This window comes from Belonocnema kinseyi, chromosome 8 (genome assembly GCF_010883055.1).
Source record: "Belonocnema kinseyi isolate 2016_QV_RU_SX_M_011 chromosome 8, B_treatae_v1, whole genome shotgun sequence".
NCBI classification, from domain to species: domain Eukaryota; kingdom Metazoa; phylum Arthropoda; class Insecta; order Hymenoptera; family Cynipidae; genus Belonocnema; species Belonocnema kinseyi.
Window position 1 is genome coordinate 109,574,002 of NC_046664.1, and position 15,319 is coordinate 109,589,320.

The 15,319-nt window shown below is 33.6% G+C and overlaps 2 protein-coding genes across 12 annotated transcripts in view; both read right to left on the reverse strand.

Annotated features, from left to right (window-relative positions):
* Window positions 1-15,319, reverse strand: part of LOC117178167 (protein groucho-like) — a 397,186-nt gene that overhangs the window by 99,731 nt on the left and 282,136 nt on the right. The window lies entirely within an intron of this gene.
* LOC117178170 (THAP domain-containing protein 3-like) lies at window positions 9,580-10,825 on the reverse strand. Of its 2 annotated transcripts, none has more exons than XR_004467809.1 (3): window positions 10,136-10,371; window positions 9,779-9,978; window positions 9,580-9,668 (listed from the first exon to the last, which is right to left on the reverse strand). XR_004467809.1 is itself a non-coding variant. In XM_033369459.1 (3 exons), the coding sequence occupies exons 1-3, from the start codon at window positions 10,785-10,787 to the stop codon at window positions 9,616-9,618; spliced, it is 348 nt and encodes a 115-aa protein (XP_033225350.1). In that variant the 5' UTR covers window positions 10,788-10,825; the 3' UTR covers window positions 9,580-9,615. The 2 variants fall into 2 exon arrangements, 1 of the variants encoding a protein (XP_033225350.1); XM_033369459.1 differs by lacking the exon at window positions 10,136-10,371 and adding an exon at window positions 10,693-10,825.

Below are 15,319 nucleotides of genomic sequence, written 5' to 3' on the forward strand. Positions count from 1 at the left end.
ATAAGTGAATGCCGAGGTTTCAACTTTTTTTAAGTCATTAGGCCTACTTTCAGTTCGTCGCTCATTCTGAAGTCGTTCGCTTTTTGCCTTAAAAAGTGACAGTCGTTCATCATGCAGCATTCACTCATTATTTCCATCGACGACGGTATGTTTGTCTGTCATTTCTTTTGTGCAAGGCCTTTGAAAAAGTGATTTCTTAGTCAAGTTCAAATTTTCTGCGCTTAGCCTTTACCCGTTCTGAGAAGCGCGCTATATGAGTCAACGGTGTTAACTTATGTCGCTAAAGCTACTAGAATTGGTTCTATTCGTTGATCATGGGCGCTTAGCGTTCGGCCCTCTGGCGAAGGGTACATTGTTATTATCGAAGTGCGCCCTAGTTACTAATGATACTTTGGATACCATTTCTGTCTTTGAAAAAGTAATTACTTAGTCAAGTTCAAATCTTGGGCGCTTAGCGTTTGATCGTTTCGAGAAGCGCGCAATATAACTCATTGGTTTGGCTAAACATATTACCGACTGCTTTCTGATGCGTGATTCTTATAGTGACATCGCTTTTGTCGCTAAAGTTACTAGGATTGGTTTTATTCGCTGATCTTGAGCGCTTAGCGTTCAACCACCTTGCGAAGGGTAGAATTTTATTATCGGTATGTGCGCAATAGTTACTAATGTTACTTTGGGTACTATTTCTGCCTTTAAAGAATTGATTAATTAGTCAAGTTAAAATCTTGGGCGCTTAGCGTTTGATCGTTTTGAGAAGCGCGCTATATGAGACAACGGTGTAGGCGAAAATATGACAGATCACGATCTGAACCGTGATTTCTATGTTGACATCGCTTTTGTAACAAAATCTGTTGTAATTCGTTTTATGCACTGATCTTGAGCGCTTAGCGCCGCATAGCGCTAAAACCGTCAATTTTTTAATATATTTTTACGGATATTTCATCCGGCACTTATAAGCTTAAAAATTACAAAGTTTCAGCTAAATCCACCGAAAGCCATTTTCCCATACATTTAGTGCGGGGTCCTTTTCCACAGAGAAAAAAATTATTTTTCAATCTCGATATTAGGATATTTGATTGCTTTAGGATATATTGCTTAGAATTTGAAAAATGCTAGCACTGTGAACAAATAATGACTAATTCAATGGAAAACAATTTGAGTGCTAGCATTTACGTCATAAGGGCGATAAATTTCTGTATTTCATTATCTAGTTTAGCAGGATGGAATATCGCCGTGCTGCCGCGTTGGAGACCCGTGTTCGATTCCCACCAGCTTTACTTTGATCACATTTTTCTGTTTCAGCTTGTAATATCATATTTCTGCATGTATATAATAATGTATAAACTATATAGAATCGTGTGTACTGTAAATTGCAATTAAAATAAATATAATAGTGCGAAAGAGTTCAAAATCCCATAATAAATAAGTCTCCATTTACGTCTTATGCTCTTGTAAACCAGTGGTCGGCATGCTCCTGACCAAGTCAGGCTACCCTGACCGGGCTGACCAACGACCTACTTTCTGGTCAGGTACCTGCGAGCTTGGGCAGACCATCCTTTTTCTCATGGTTCCTTTGTCGAAAAATGGGAACAAATTTGAGATTAAAAAATTCTTAATTTTGCAATCAGTGATTTTAAAATAATATATTTGGAATCCGCGTATTTTTCTGATTCCAAAGACATGTAATTTGTCTATAAAGGTTTAAAATTTGAGAAGTATTTAGTATTAAATTGAATAGGAAGCTGAACTTTCTCGATATTAAACTCCGTCAAATATTCAACTTTTTTAGGCAAGTAATATATCATTGGAATCGAAAAAATTCGTAGATGCTGATTATGTTATTTTCAAATCGCTAGCTGAAAAATTAAAAGTTTTTAAAGTTCCTTACTTTGACATGCCTGTAGACAAAAGACCTCTCCTGGAGTAAGCTCACTTACAGTATTACAGTGAGGTCCATGAATATACCGAAAAGTAGTAGAAAAAATTAAGTAAGGGCTGGCCTGACCATACCTGAAAACTGAGCAAAAAGTTTACCGACCACTGGTGTAAACCGATACGTATCGTAACCTTCAACGCGACGCAGCACATGTTGGGTTTTTTTTTCGTCATTTAATCTGACTGCACCAATTTTTACTAAGTCACTTAATAAATCAGTGCGCCGGTCTCTCTCGACGTTACTATAGTGCATTTCAAATATTGCAATCTTCTGTAGAAATGAATGTAAGATTTTTAAATTTTATTCCAATGAATTTTGTAGTTCGGCATGTCGTTACTAGTTACTACTCGGAGTAGTAAACATTGCAAAAGTGCCCCTATGTCCCTCCATTGCAAACTGAAAATAGTTAAATCTAGTCTGATTTTTAGCAGATATTGCAACAAAAGGTTTCTCGGTGTGCAGGCTTTCGTGTTTCTGTGGCTTCTTATGTCTCTTCTAACTAGAGTCTCATTCACACATTCTAACCATTCTTTCCCGGTCTACCTCTGGACACGCTGCCCTTAACTTTACTTTGATACACTTGTTTCATTAGTCGTTCATTTGTCATTCAGTCAGCATGCCCGAACCATCTTAACCGATTTCTTTCGCATGTGTCAACTAACGTCTCTTCCAGGCGGTGGTCACTCACAATGGCGAGAGTGTCTGAACATACTTTGATCCCGTTAGGAGTATACGCCAGATGGCGCAGCGATTGCGCTACCCGCACCTCACTCCGTAGTCTAAGTTCAAAATTTCCAAAATGGCCAACATTAACCACGGTCACTGTTTGTTGTTGTTTTCACCGGCAACATACTTCAAAAATAATTTCACAATCTTCTTTCATCATAAAAACACATTTTCATATAGAAAACAGTACAAAAACAACTAGAAATGCATACATAATTATTCTGACAATTATTTATGTATTTCTACTTGTTTTTATATTGTTTTCTGCAATTTATTTAGTTTTAAGTCCATTATCTGAAAAGTACCTGGGTCTTATGGAGGTTATCTGAAAGGTAATATATTATCTTATCTTAGGGATATGAGTATACGCTAGATGGCTCCAACGTCGACTTTGTTGCGACACATCTAAAGCATTGAGTGACCACCGCCTGGTCTCTTCTGCACGACATGCTTTGAGAATTATGTCGTTACTTACTTTGTCCATCAGAAGTTTCCCGTATATCATGCGCAAGAATCTCATGTCAATTGCATTAACTTTACTCTTATCTGTTTCTTGATAGGTCTATGCCTCGCTACCGTATAGTACAGTCGGTACAAATATAGAATTATGTATTGCCATTTTAGCTTTATTTGATACATTTTTACTTCTGATAAGGGGCCCTACTCTACCAATAATCTTGTAACCTTCGTTTATGCGTCTATTTAACTCCTCATCTATCTTCCCGTCCCTAGTAAATAAGCTACCAAGGTATAAGGTGTTTAATTCTCTCTTCATTAATAAAATATTGCATAGTGTTTTCTCACTCTTTCCTTCGAACACTATAGTTTTTGTTTTACTTGCGTTAATTTTTCGGCCCATGCTCTTCATGCTTGCATTCAGTTTATTCAACATTCTTTGTGAGTCTTCGATTGACTCTGCCATAAAAACCTCATCATCTGCAAACGTTAAGCCACGTAGCCTTGCTGTTTTGAGACCCACGCCCTATTCGTCGAAAAGAGCCATTCTTAAACACTTGTCCATAAATAATATAAATAACTATGAAGACATAACGCATCCTTATCTAACTACTTGAATAATATCGAAACAGTCACTCACATTCCCATTTACCCTTATACTCGTTTTGCTACCCGTAGATATTGTTTTTATAGCTTGTAGGAGCCATCCATTGACTCCATACTCTTTCAGGACTTTTCAAAGTTTACTTCTATCTACCTTCTCAAAAGCTTTTTCTAGGTCAACAAATTCACAGAAAACTTTTTTTCCTACTCTCAAACTTTTTTCTGTAATTTGCCTTAAGGTAACTATTTGATTCGTACACATAAACCCACCTTGGACTTCCCAAATCTTCGCTTCTGTTATTTTCATTACCTTACGAATAAGTATTTTTGAGTATATTTTACAATTGAGGAAAAGGAATTAATTCACGATAAACTATGAACAGATGCAAGAGTATGCAGATGGTATAAATTTTGCGAGTGAAATTAAAATGAAAACCTCACCTGTCTAGTTTTTAATAAATAGTTACTTGATCAAACGAAACACATGTGACAAAAAACGTGTATTTTTTAATTGCTAGAATTTCTTTAATTTAAATACTGTATTTTTCTCTGGTAAGATGTTTATTCAATTTTAATTAAAGGCTCTATGCTGGTGAAATTGGAGAAATTCAAAATGATGAAAATTTATGTCAAAATATGTGGATAAGTGAAAAGGCAATACGAAGAGTAATGAAAATAATGGGCCAATTTATATGGTGCTTTAATTAGCTAACTGATCAAAGGCTGGAGGGGTTTCCTGGCAATCATGATGTGCATTTGGCGTTTAGCTGCGTACAATAATCACCAGAGCCTCTCGACTTCCTGGAGAATTTGGGAGGCAAACCACACTCGAGGATAGCTTGTGTAACTGTGCGTTGACGTAAAGTATGGCTTAAATGGAATTACTAATACAGAATGTAATGGTGCAGTCGAGTAACAGAATAGATATCAAATCCGTTTCACCTCATTAGTTACAGTGCGGTGCGGGGTAAACGAGCGATAATTATAACATAATTAACCACTCTTGTTCCCTCTCATGCCTTCACCTTCTTTAATTTAAGTGTAATGCGATTGTTCAACAAGGTATCCGTGGCTTTTAAGTGGCCTTTAAGTTTCGGCACCCACAAAGTCCGAAAATAAAATTTGGTAACTATACATCAGCAATACCAGGATCTGCAAGGGGTAATTCGATTTTATTGAAACTTGTTAGAATCATTGGGTAATATAAAACAAAATTGGGTACAAAGAATTTTTGAAAATTTTCAAAATTGCGGGAGTCGCACCGTATTGAATCATAACAAAGAAATTTTTTTTAAATTTGGTCCCAAAAATCCGAATGAATTTTTTAATATAATGGGGTTGTTGTATGTTTTAAAATATTTTTGTTCACAGTTGAATTAAAAGAAAACTACAAATGTACGTAATTTTGAAAGGAATTAATATAACCGTTAGCTATTGCAGGTGTAAACAGAAAACAGAAACGATTAATATGTTTATTACTATAAACGTGATTTCAAAAAATAAAGAATGACCTTAAAAGTTATTTAAAATGCCTAGAATTTTACTAAAACTAGGATTTGTAAAGTCTGACAGTGCGAATGAGCCGAAAGTCGGCATGTGAATGCAATAAATCACTCATAATCACTTACTTTAACATTTGGCGCCATAATTATATGTCGGAAGAGGCTTGGCAAAGGTTGGAGGAGAAAAAAATCATCTCATTATTTCGACATGTGAATGACAAAAATTTAAGGTTATACTTAGAGAAATCTGACGCATTTGAATGACATTATTCTTTACCATCTTTTTTAGGTTTTATATTTTAAGCAAAATTATATTTTTAGTGAGTTTTTGTGTCAACTGGCTGCTGCTTTTCGACAATTTTTAATCAAGAAATCTCTCTCTTAGAAATCCTAATTTGAATTTTCGCCAGCTGTTTGCTACAGACTTCATTAGCCAATGAAACAACTGCATTGATTGTTTAAGTGGATTGCAAGATGTGCCGATTCGAGGTCGCAGCATTTTTGAATAGGGATTTCGATAATTTTCTCTCGAAAATGAAATATTCAAAAAAAAAGTTTGAATGCACTTAGCTCGTTAGAATTTTATGGAGTATTTAAAAAATATATTATCTAAACTTCATGCAATTAGCCCATTTTCTGTCAGTATTACAACTTTCTATTTTTTTCAAGTTAGAATACACAAATTTCTTATAATTTTATCTTTAATTAAAAAACAAAATTGGTATTGACTCTTCAGGATCACGATTTATCGTCATTTTAGTTGATACGGTTTCCTAAAGAAAAAATTGTATTTAATAACAATGTTTACACTTTTTCTTGTTTTAATTTTCAGTCAGCTGCGTAGACATGAATTGTTTTCGAGAAAGGGTAGAGGGGGCGGCTAACCTTAGGGAAGATGGGCGAAAATGTGTATAGTGAGGTAATAATTATAGAAATTTAAAAAATATAATTGTTTAATTGAATTTTTATTGTTTATAACTATCTTCTCCTATATTAACGCCAGAGAGTTGCGGTTTTTCTGAAATTTGAACTTTTTGTTCACTTTTTACTTAGTGTGATAATAAATAATACAAATTAACAAACATAATTTTTTAAACGCTTATTATGGTTCATAAGTATCTTCTCAGAATTGTTCAGTGTTTCTTTAACTTTTTAGTTAGGAACAAATGTAGGCGTCCGCGTGAAAGGGAAAGTTTGGAGAGTTTGGAGAGTTGACTTATATCAACGAAATATGTGAATATTTAAAATTATGTTTGAATTGGAACGTCAGCAATTTAACGAAAGTAAAAAATTTTGGTAAAAAAAACTTACTGATAAGCAAAGTTGCAGATTGAATACTTCGTAAAAATATTTATGGAAATACTTGAAAAATTCTATATTTATTACCTAATGTCGCAAACGGCATTTTCTTAGAGATTACACATTTGAAGTCGACTGCATCAAGGATAAAGATTAATCAAGATTCTGGTTGTGTCAGTGTTACTCCGACTTTGAGGCCAGAAAACGTGTTTACGTTTTCAGATTCTTTACTACGCAACTAGTGTGCGATGTCGTGCGGTGGCAGGATCGCGAAACTTTTTGGCTTACGTAAGGGAAATTCCCCCACCACGAGAGCTCCCGGACCTGTGTATACGAGCGTGGTAGCAGCGACTCTTTGAACCGAAATCGATGTAAACTTTATCTTCAGATTTTTCTGTGTACATATTTTCCTCTAATTCCTAATGACTTTCACTTGGATGTACTAAATTCGATCCTTAGAGCATCAAAATCGGACTTCAATTGAGCTGTATAAGTTTTAATAAGTTTGACGTCCTTTTTGGTTTTCTATGTGTCGGCTTTGATTGAGTTTAATAGTTTCAGTACATTTGAATCCCCACTTATTTTTGTGAATACTAGCTACTTTCAATGTTGGAGATACGAGTGATCGATTATAGCAGTCATCAAGAACAAAATCTTATTCCATCAGGTGCAACAGCACAAAACGAACGCGATAATAGGCAAAGAAAAAATCTAGCACTTGAGACTCTAGGTCAAACCAAGAAATTCATGCGTAGCACGAGAATTTGAGGCTACAAAACATGTTTACATTTTCAAATTCTTTAAGACTCGACTAGGGTGCCATGTCGCGCGGTGGTAGGATCGCAAAACTTCTGGCTTACGTAAGAGAACTCTCCACACCACGAGAGTCCCTGTAACTGTGTATACAAGCGTGGTAGCAGCGAATCTTTTAACTGAAATGGATGTAAACTCTACGGACTTTCCTGTGTACCTATTTTTACGATTTTTTCATGCATAGGCCTAATTTTTTAAAGAATAAAATAACAAGACTTTTCATGAAAAAATGTCAAAATGTGCATTTTGCCTATAAAAATTGTTTATATACATGAAAATCCCATTTAAGTCGTTCCAAAAATTGCTGCTGCAGCAGTTTCAGGTTTAAAGTGTAGCCCTTTGGGGCCACTAACTGTTCACATTCTGAGTGAGCGAATCTTGTGTTCGCTTTAAGTTGAAGCCATTTAGGAGCATGAGCGAAACCGGACTTAAATGAGATTCCGTCTGTGATGAAAAATGGTCGAAATGTGTACTTGTTCACAAAAATTGTTTAAATAATTTCTAAACAGCAGCCAATCATAAAATAATTGTAACCACACATTAGTATCTGCCATATTCCATATATAAGCTGTGGAGTTCAAAAAGCTAATCATCGCGAATCAGTAAAAAACTACTTTCGTTAATTAGTTTGTTTATAACATTATAAACAATTTTTTTCTTACTCTAACCCACTGAAATTTAATTTAGTTTGTTCGCGGAGAAAAACATATGTTTAAATGTAGATGTTCAAAGGGTAAGATTGGAGCCCCTAACATGCAGATATTCATGCCAAACATCTACTGTCTTTTTGAGATGTTGGGTATACAAATAAAGGAAATTGCCTTCAATTTAAGAAAACATCTTCTAGGATACCTGTCACCAGGCATACCCAGCAACCTCGACAACCATCTTAGCGCTGACTTAAATATATTCTAAGCGGAGGGCAAAATTCAGCATGTATGTTAGAAAGCCTAGTGTTTAACTAAAGAAAGAGGACTGCAATTTCTCGACTGAATCAAAGTACCTTAATCATAAGATTTCTATTGCGTAAAAACGAAAACTAAGCGTGAGGCTGCGGAAAAGGGTAGTCTTAGTTTCCTAGACATTAGATTTAGATGCGAATAAAATTCTTAAAACAGCACCCATATAAATATTCGCAGCAGACATTCTTTTAATGATCTCTTTATAAAAAAAACCGAGTCTAATGTTTTGACACCGAGATAGACAAATTCGCTCACTACTTCCAGCTGAGCCTGTGCAAAGAAAAATTTGAATTCACAAGGCCACCTTTGTGATATACCATAACTTCTGATTTTGCTTCGTTGACCGTTAAAACATTGTTCATACAGTAGTGGGTGATAAGGCTAATTTTGGCTTGTAAATTAGTCTAAAAGTAAACGAATATGACTATGTCATCAGCATAAGCACGTAGGATAACGTCACATAAATGATCTATTGAGATACCATGCATACCGTGATTTCGAAAGTGCTAGATCGTATATAAAAAGCGCAAAAGGGAGAGGACTAAGGATCTCACTTTGAAGCTTCCCACTAGTTACCTTTACGGACGAAGTCAGACCCTCGTAAGTGCGAATAGACTCTCAACTCTGCGCCGCGACCTATGAAAACTCACTAACAATTATTATAATGAGATAAATGATAAGTGGAGATTTTTTTGTTTTTTTTTGCTCTCTGATTTTAAAATCGGACTTAAAAATTTCCTTCTCATTATAATTTCCCCCGAAAACTACCCTTCCCCGTGAACGTATAAAGCAGAACTTATATAAGTATGAAAAAAAACATAAAAACTAATACAACTCAGAAAACACTGTTAGTTGATATTTTTTTGCCATTTTTTTTCTCTCCGATGATATATAATCCGTCCCCCAAAAACTATATGTAAGACGTACACACCTACCCCTCGTGATTAAAAACGTTTTGAAAATTTGAAAAAACACCTTGAAAAATGTATAAATGATTTAAAACTCCAAATTAATTACATGACACTTGAAAATTTCTCTCATTATAGTTTACCCTAAAAATTACCCTTCCACGTGAACGTATGCTGCAGAACATACATATGTATGAAAAAGCATACAAAATAATACAACTTAGAAAACACTGTTAGTTGATATTTTTTGCTATTTTTTTGCTCTCCGATTATATATAATACGTTCCCTCAAAACTACCCCTAAGAGGTATACACGAACTCCTCGTGATTTAAAAACGATTTAAAAGTTGGAAATCCACCTTGAACAATGTAAAAATGATTTAGAAGTCTTTAATTAATTACAAGAAACTTTAAACTTTCCCTCTCATGTCATCAAATGTGTTCCGGTTTTCTGCAGACGTTTCTGGAAAATACGTTTTTCAAACAATTAACATAAAAAATGCATAACTATGCATTATATTACAAATTTAAAAAAAATATCACACAAAAACACTTAAAATTATTTAAATTCACCTTCAATTGTTGCGGGCATGAATATGATGGGAATAGCATTATTTCTAAGAGTTAAATTCGATGGATTGCGACCTTTTTTACAAATACACTTCTCTTCGAAGTGATCACTACAAAGTAAACTCTTGGTACTCGAAATAAATTTTTCTAAACCCATTGGCGCAACCCATTTTTCAAGCAATTCTGCATTATGTAACGGGAATCTGAAATAAAATTTATTATTTATTCATATGTCTTAAAATATTTTGAGAAAAAAATATCAATTAAATTTCTGATACTCAATTTTTACTTTCTGTTATAGAACAATACTTTATTTCATGTACTCAAGAAATAAATTTTCTAGTTTTATTCATGTCTTACTTGCGAAACGATCTTTCTTTAGCCTGTCCTTTCACGGCCTTACAAAATACACAAGCGGATTTATAATATCCAAATAACGTAGGAACGCTTCCCAGGCGTAGGCAAGCAAAATTAATTTCTTTTTGGAAATATTATTTTTCAAAATGATCCGAACATAACATTAAATACTTCGAAGGAAAGAAAGCTGACCCCAGATTCATGCTCTGTAACCAACATTCTAGATTCTCTGGATCCGTAAATGGAAATCTATTTCTAAAAGAAAATTCTACTTTACTATATTCTCTGAATAAAAATTTGTCAATGTAAAAATAAAAATTTGGCAACAAAGTACTATTTGAATTTTATGTACGTAAAGGTATTATAGAATATAAATACAAAGTTATTATTTACACTTTCTACATTTGCTTTCGTTTAATTTGTTAACTAAGAACTGGATTTCGGCAATAATTTTTTTACTTCTTTTCAGACATTTTTCATAGAAAATAAAAACAATCGAATCATTTAATAAATAAATGTTTGACATAACCTAAAATCATGCAAACATGAGTTTCACTTACTTGTGATATGTCCTGTCTTTGAAAAAATTTTCTTCGTCGCAATACACACACGTAACAGCCATGGTTATAATGTTTAAGTAAAGATTAATATACATTTTTATATAATTTTCTCATGATCCCTGTACTTGCATCGCGCTCCACGTTACATTTCGCGACAGTATGTCCCGCCATATTGAGAAAGTTCTCCACCTTGACATGGCATCAAGTCGGAACAAACCGGCCTATCTGATAGACTCTCCAATTAGTATACAGAGATCAGTGGAGTGGACGGACCTTAGACATGCCTATCCTTAGAAGTTTGCTCCATAGGTGACAGTGGTTTACTGTGTCAAAAGCCTTTTTGAAATCTATATAAAAAGCAAAGATGCGTCGCTTTGGGAGAGACAAATGAATTTGAATTAAAGAATTTAAGGTATTAATATGATCAATACAACTTCTTTCAGGCCTGAAACTGGCCTGATTTTCTGGGAGAATGTTCACCTCGTTGACCTACGCTGTTAATCTTGTCAACAGGATCTTAGAGAAGATCTTAGTAATACTACTTATAAGGACAATTCCCCGATAATTATGAGGGTCAGATTGATCACCCCTTTTATGCAACATAAATGCATGTATTTTGGTCCAGCTAGATGTGACTCTTTCCTCGGCCCAGATCCCGTTGAAGAGGCGCCCTAAGTACTCTACCCAATTTTCCGGAAGGTTTTTGAGAAATTCATTGGAAATCCCATCCTCGCCCGGTGCTTTATTACATTTACATTTTAATAAAGAGGCTTTCATTTTATCTATCGAGATATCACAGTCCAATAAAGGGTATTTGTTTACAATCCACTGTATGCGAATGGGGGCCTCAATCGGATAAAGAGAAAAAACAAAGTTTTGCCATGAATGCATGCTTAACGCTTCGTCACATAGATTTTTTTTCTGCTTTCGTCACAAGGAAGGTCGTTTATGTCGGGTTGTTCTTTTATCTATCTTAAAAACTTTTTAAAAATCTGGCAAAATTCTTGTGTATTCATCTGAGCTCCTACTTTATGTACCATTTGGTTGTAGGTTTTTTAAGATCAAATCATGACATGTGAGAAAAAATATAGTTCTATGTCTTTCCCATTCCAAGAAGTATATTTATTTGCACACTTGAAAATATGAAAATATGAGAAGACTTTCGTATGTAATTTAAAGACGATTAAAAAGAAAAACGATTACTTTCTGTCTTTAAACGACCAAACTATGCATTTGCTGACAAAATTTGTTAATAAAACAAACAAATCACATAAAATGACCTATCTTTATCACTCAATATTACAACTAATATAACTTAAAGGTACTAAGAAAGAAAACCGATTCCTTTCTGACAATAAATGCCTAAACTATACATTTTTTAATATAATTTGTTTATAAAATAAACAAATAATAACAAATAATAAGTCTGCAGTACACTATAATTATTTAAATACGATCAGAAAGCAAAACAATCACTTTTTATCTATCCATTTTAAAACTATGCATTTGTTTATGAAAATTTGTTTATAAATTAGCCAAATGATATTGATGAACAATTTTTCATTACTCAACATTGCCACTTATGTAATTTGAAGACGATTAGAAAGAAAAACTATTACGTTCTGTCTGTAAAAGGCCAAACTATGCATTTGTTTATACAATTTTGTTTATTAAATAAATAAATAATATGTAATGTTACATTTTTATCCCTAAATATTTTCATAATTATCATTTAGAGGCACTAAGAAAGAAAAACGATTACTTTCTGCCTATCAATGCCTAAACTATGCATTTTTTTATATAATATGTTTATAAAATAAGCAAATTAAACCAGAAAACAAATTTTGATGAGCAAATATGATCGTGTAGATCAAATTAAGCAATTTCAATTTAAAAATATACTTTGCAAGCAAAATTTCCATGATGTTGACATTTTGTTATTATAATTTGTTTATAACAATTAGACTCATTTCTTGCTAATTATTTATGTTCTTTAGATACATCGACATTCATTTTCATCAAGAATGGGATCATTTAAGTTACTCGTTTAAAGCTAAAAAATAATAATTAAAAAAGTCCCCTTTTCGCTCTCTCTTTATTAATTTAAAAATATAAAAATTAAAAAATCTAAACCATAGACACTCTTGCGCAACTATTGCTTATCACTTCTAAAAAAATTGAAAATCAGTGAATAATTGTTGGCTGTAGGTGATTTTGAATAGTAAATTCTCGATTCAGCCCACTGTGCCCCCCCCCCCCTTCTATTTCTCATGCTCGCGTTGCTCAACAGTTCAGTCAACCTTCTTTTGTGATATTTTCATTACATACTTGGTAGTAATGCGATAGGTACCAAGTTCAAATATTAAGTCCTAAGTTTTTTTTGCGTTTATACATTCATGCCCTTCGAGGTTCCTGTTTTACAGGACTGATTGGTCGTGTACTTAGTTTTCCTTTGTGTACTTAGTTTTACTGGTCTTAGTTTACTTTTTGACTAAAACACCAGTGCCATTATAGGCACGAAGAACTGAAACTTATGTATGTGTTACCAGAATTCAATATTTTTCGCAAGTTTTATGGATTTATTTACTTCGATTGACTGGTCAACATTTATTGTTTCTTATATTTATGGCCTTCTTTATTTGCCTGTGCACCTTTTCACCTGGGAAATGCGAAAAACTCAGTTTTATTATTAATTTTTTGACTTAACCCATTGTATATCTCACAGATACTCGTACGACGTGTGCATCGGTGTTACTGAGGTTTTAATCAATATTACATACAACTAAAAACTTAGATATCATTGTTCGAACTTTGGGACCATCACCAGCACATCTGAAGCATTAGAACTGCTCACCATGAATGAGAAAGTTCTATACGGCTCGAAGCTTTAGTGATAAAAATTTAAATAGAAAAAAATGTACTTCAAAGCCATTAATATAATTATTACATATGAATTACTGTCCACTGTTCTAGACTTTACCGTAAGATTAACCCATTTCCAGCTCGGCCTCGCTTATCGTCCACCTCTCTATACTTGACTGCATTGCCTTACTGAAAATGTCGTAATACTGGACAGTATCTTTTATATAAATAATTATTTATCCTAATTTAAAATTCAAAACATTGACAGAAAATCATCTCATATCTACTGAAATCAGATATAGCATCATCGGCAATGCACTGCGTTTATGCGAACGCGAGATGTCTCCGATAAAAAAGCTCGTATCATTCGAAAGAAAAAAGTAAAACAGTAAAATACACACATGCATACATACATATCCTTGGTCGTTTGAATCGGCAGGGAAATAAAGAAAAGTAACGATGCACCTGACAAAGTAAGCACGCCTCTACTAATACCTAGGTGCTTCTCGAAACCGCGACTATCCACGAAAGGATGGAAAAGTGCATAAAAGTGCAATGAAAAAGTGGAAACACGAATAGCAGAGGTGTGCTGGTAGCAGTGGAGATACTTAGCCATGCAGAAGAATGTGTATGTACCATGTACATTTGAATGATTTTACACGCTCTATAACAAAGAACTTGCTTTCTGTATTCATTTAGTTTTTGCCACTGGTCTTGACCTCATTTTGTTATATATTTTTTGAACATATTTAATCAAAATTACAAAATTTGCAATTTCTAATATCGGTACTTATTTCGACAAGAATTAGGTTTTATTACTGAAATTCTACATAATAAACAGATAAAAATATAGGCAACAATTTCAAATCAGAAATGAAATTTTAATTGTTTGTAATTGTATAAATATTATAAAAATTTCAGGCGCCTTCAATTCAAAATTATACTACTTTAAACGATACTAAGCGATTTTTGCCATATTTACTCATATTTCATCTAAAATTTTTGTTCATTTTCAAACGTTTTCCATTTACAATAATTCTAAAATTTTAAATTTAAAACGCTGTAATTCGTAAATTTTTAATCTAGAGTAATACAATTTGAATGCTTGAAACGGAAAATTAACAATTAAAGGTTATTTAAATAAAACTAAAATCATTTTAATATTTTAATCTAAAATTATATAATTTTAGACGCTTTAAATTCAAACTTCCTAGATTCTAAACGCTTGAAAATTGGAATTGTCAAAATGTAAGTGCTTCTATCCTGCTTTAATCTTAATGATTATTTTCTGTTTAATCTTAAAGAAGGCTGAATGATTACAATTTTAAGCCAAACAATATTAAACGTTTCTACCTGAAATATTATTTTAATCGTAATACTGGCTGTTGAAAATTTTTTAAACTGAAACGTTCCAATATTATAATTCACCTATATTGAACGCTTTTATTTTTATAAATGTTTTTAGAATGAAATTGTAGAATTTTGAGCGTTGTAATTTTGAATTCTTTAATTTCAAACTTGCGACACCAAAGTCAACAATTGTGAAAAATTTCCGTCCAAACCATTGTTGGCAATAAAATATCCGGATATAAGTACTCAATACTGCACACGTGCACGTGACGCGCTATTGGGGCATCCAAAGCGGAAATTCGAGGTGTGTACGTGGTCGCAAGTGTATCTGTAGAGGCCTTGGGGATGGCACAGAGGGGGATGAGAGGACGAGTGGTTGCGAGTCGGCTGACGGGCGTTCGGTGACGGTGCAGGG

Excerpts from the sequence above, each read along its gene's own strand:
- LOC117178170 (XM_033369459.1), bottom strand. The coding sequence starts at position 10,787 with ATGTATATTAATCTTTACTTAAACATTATAACCATGGCTGTTACGTGT. Across the intron at positions 9,979-10,692 it reads AAAGACAGGACATATCACAA|ATTCCCGTTACATAATGCAG; the intron begins GTAAGTGAAACT and ends ATTTTATTTCAG. Across the intron at positions 9,669-9,778 it reads CATGCCCGCAACAATTGAAG|AAACGTCTGCAGAAAACCGG; the intron begins GTGAATTTAAAT and ends CGTATTTTCCAG.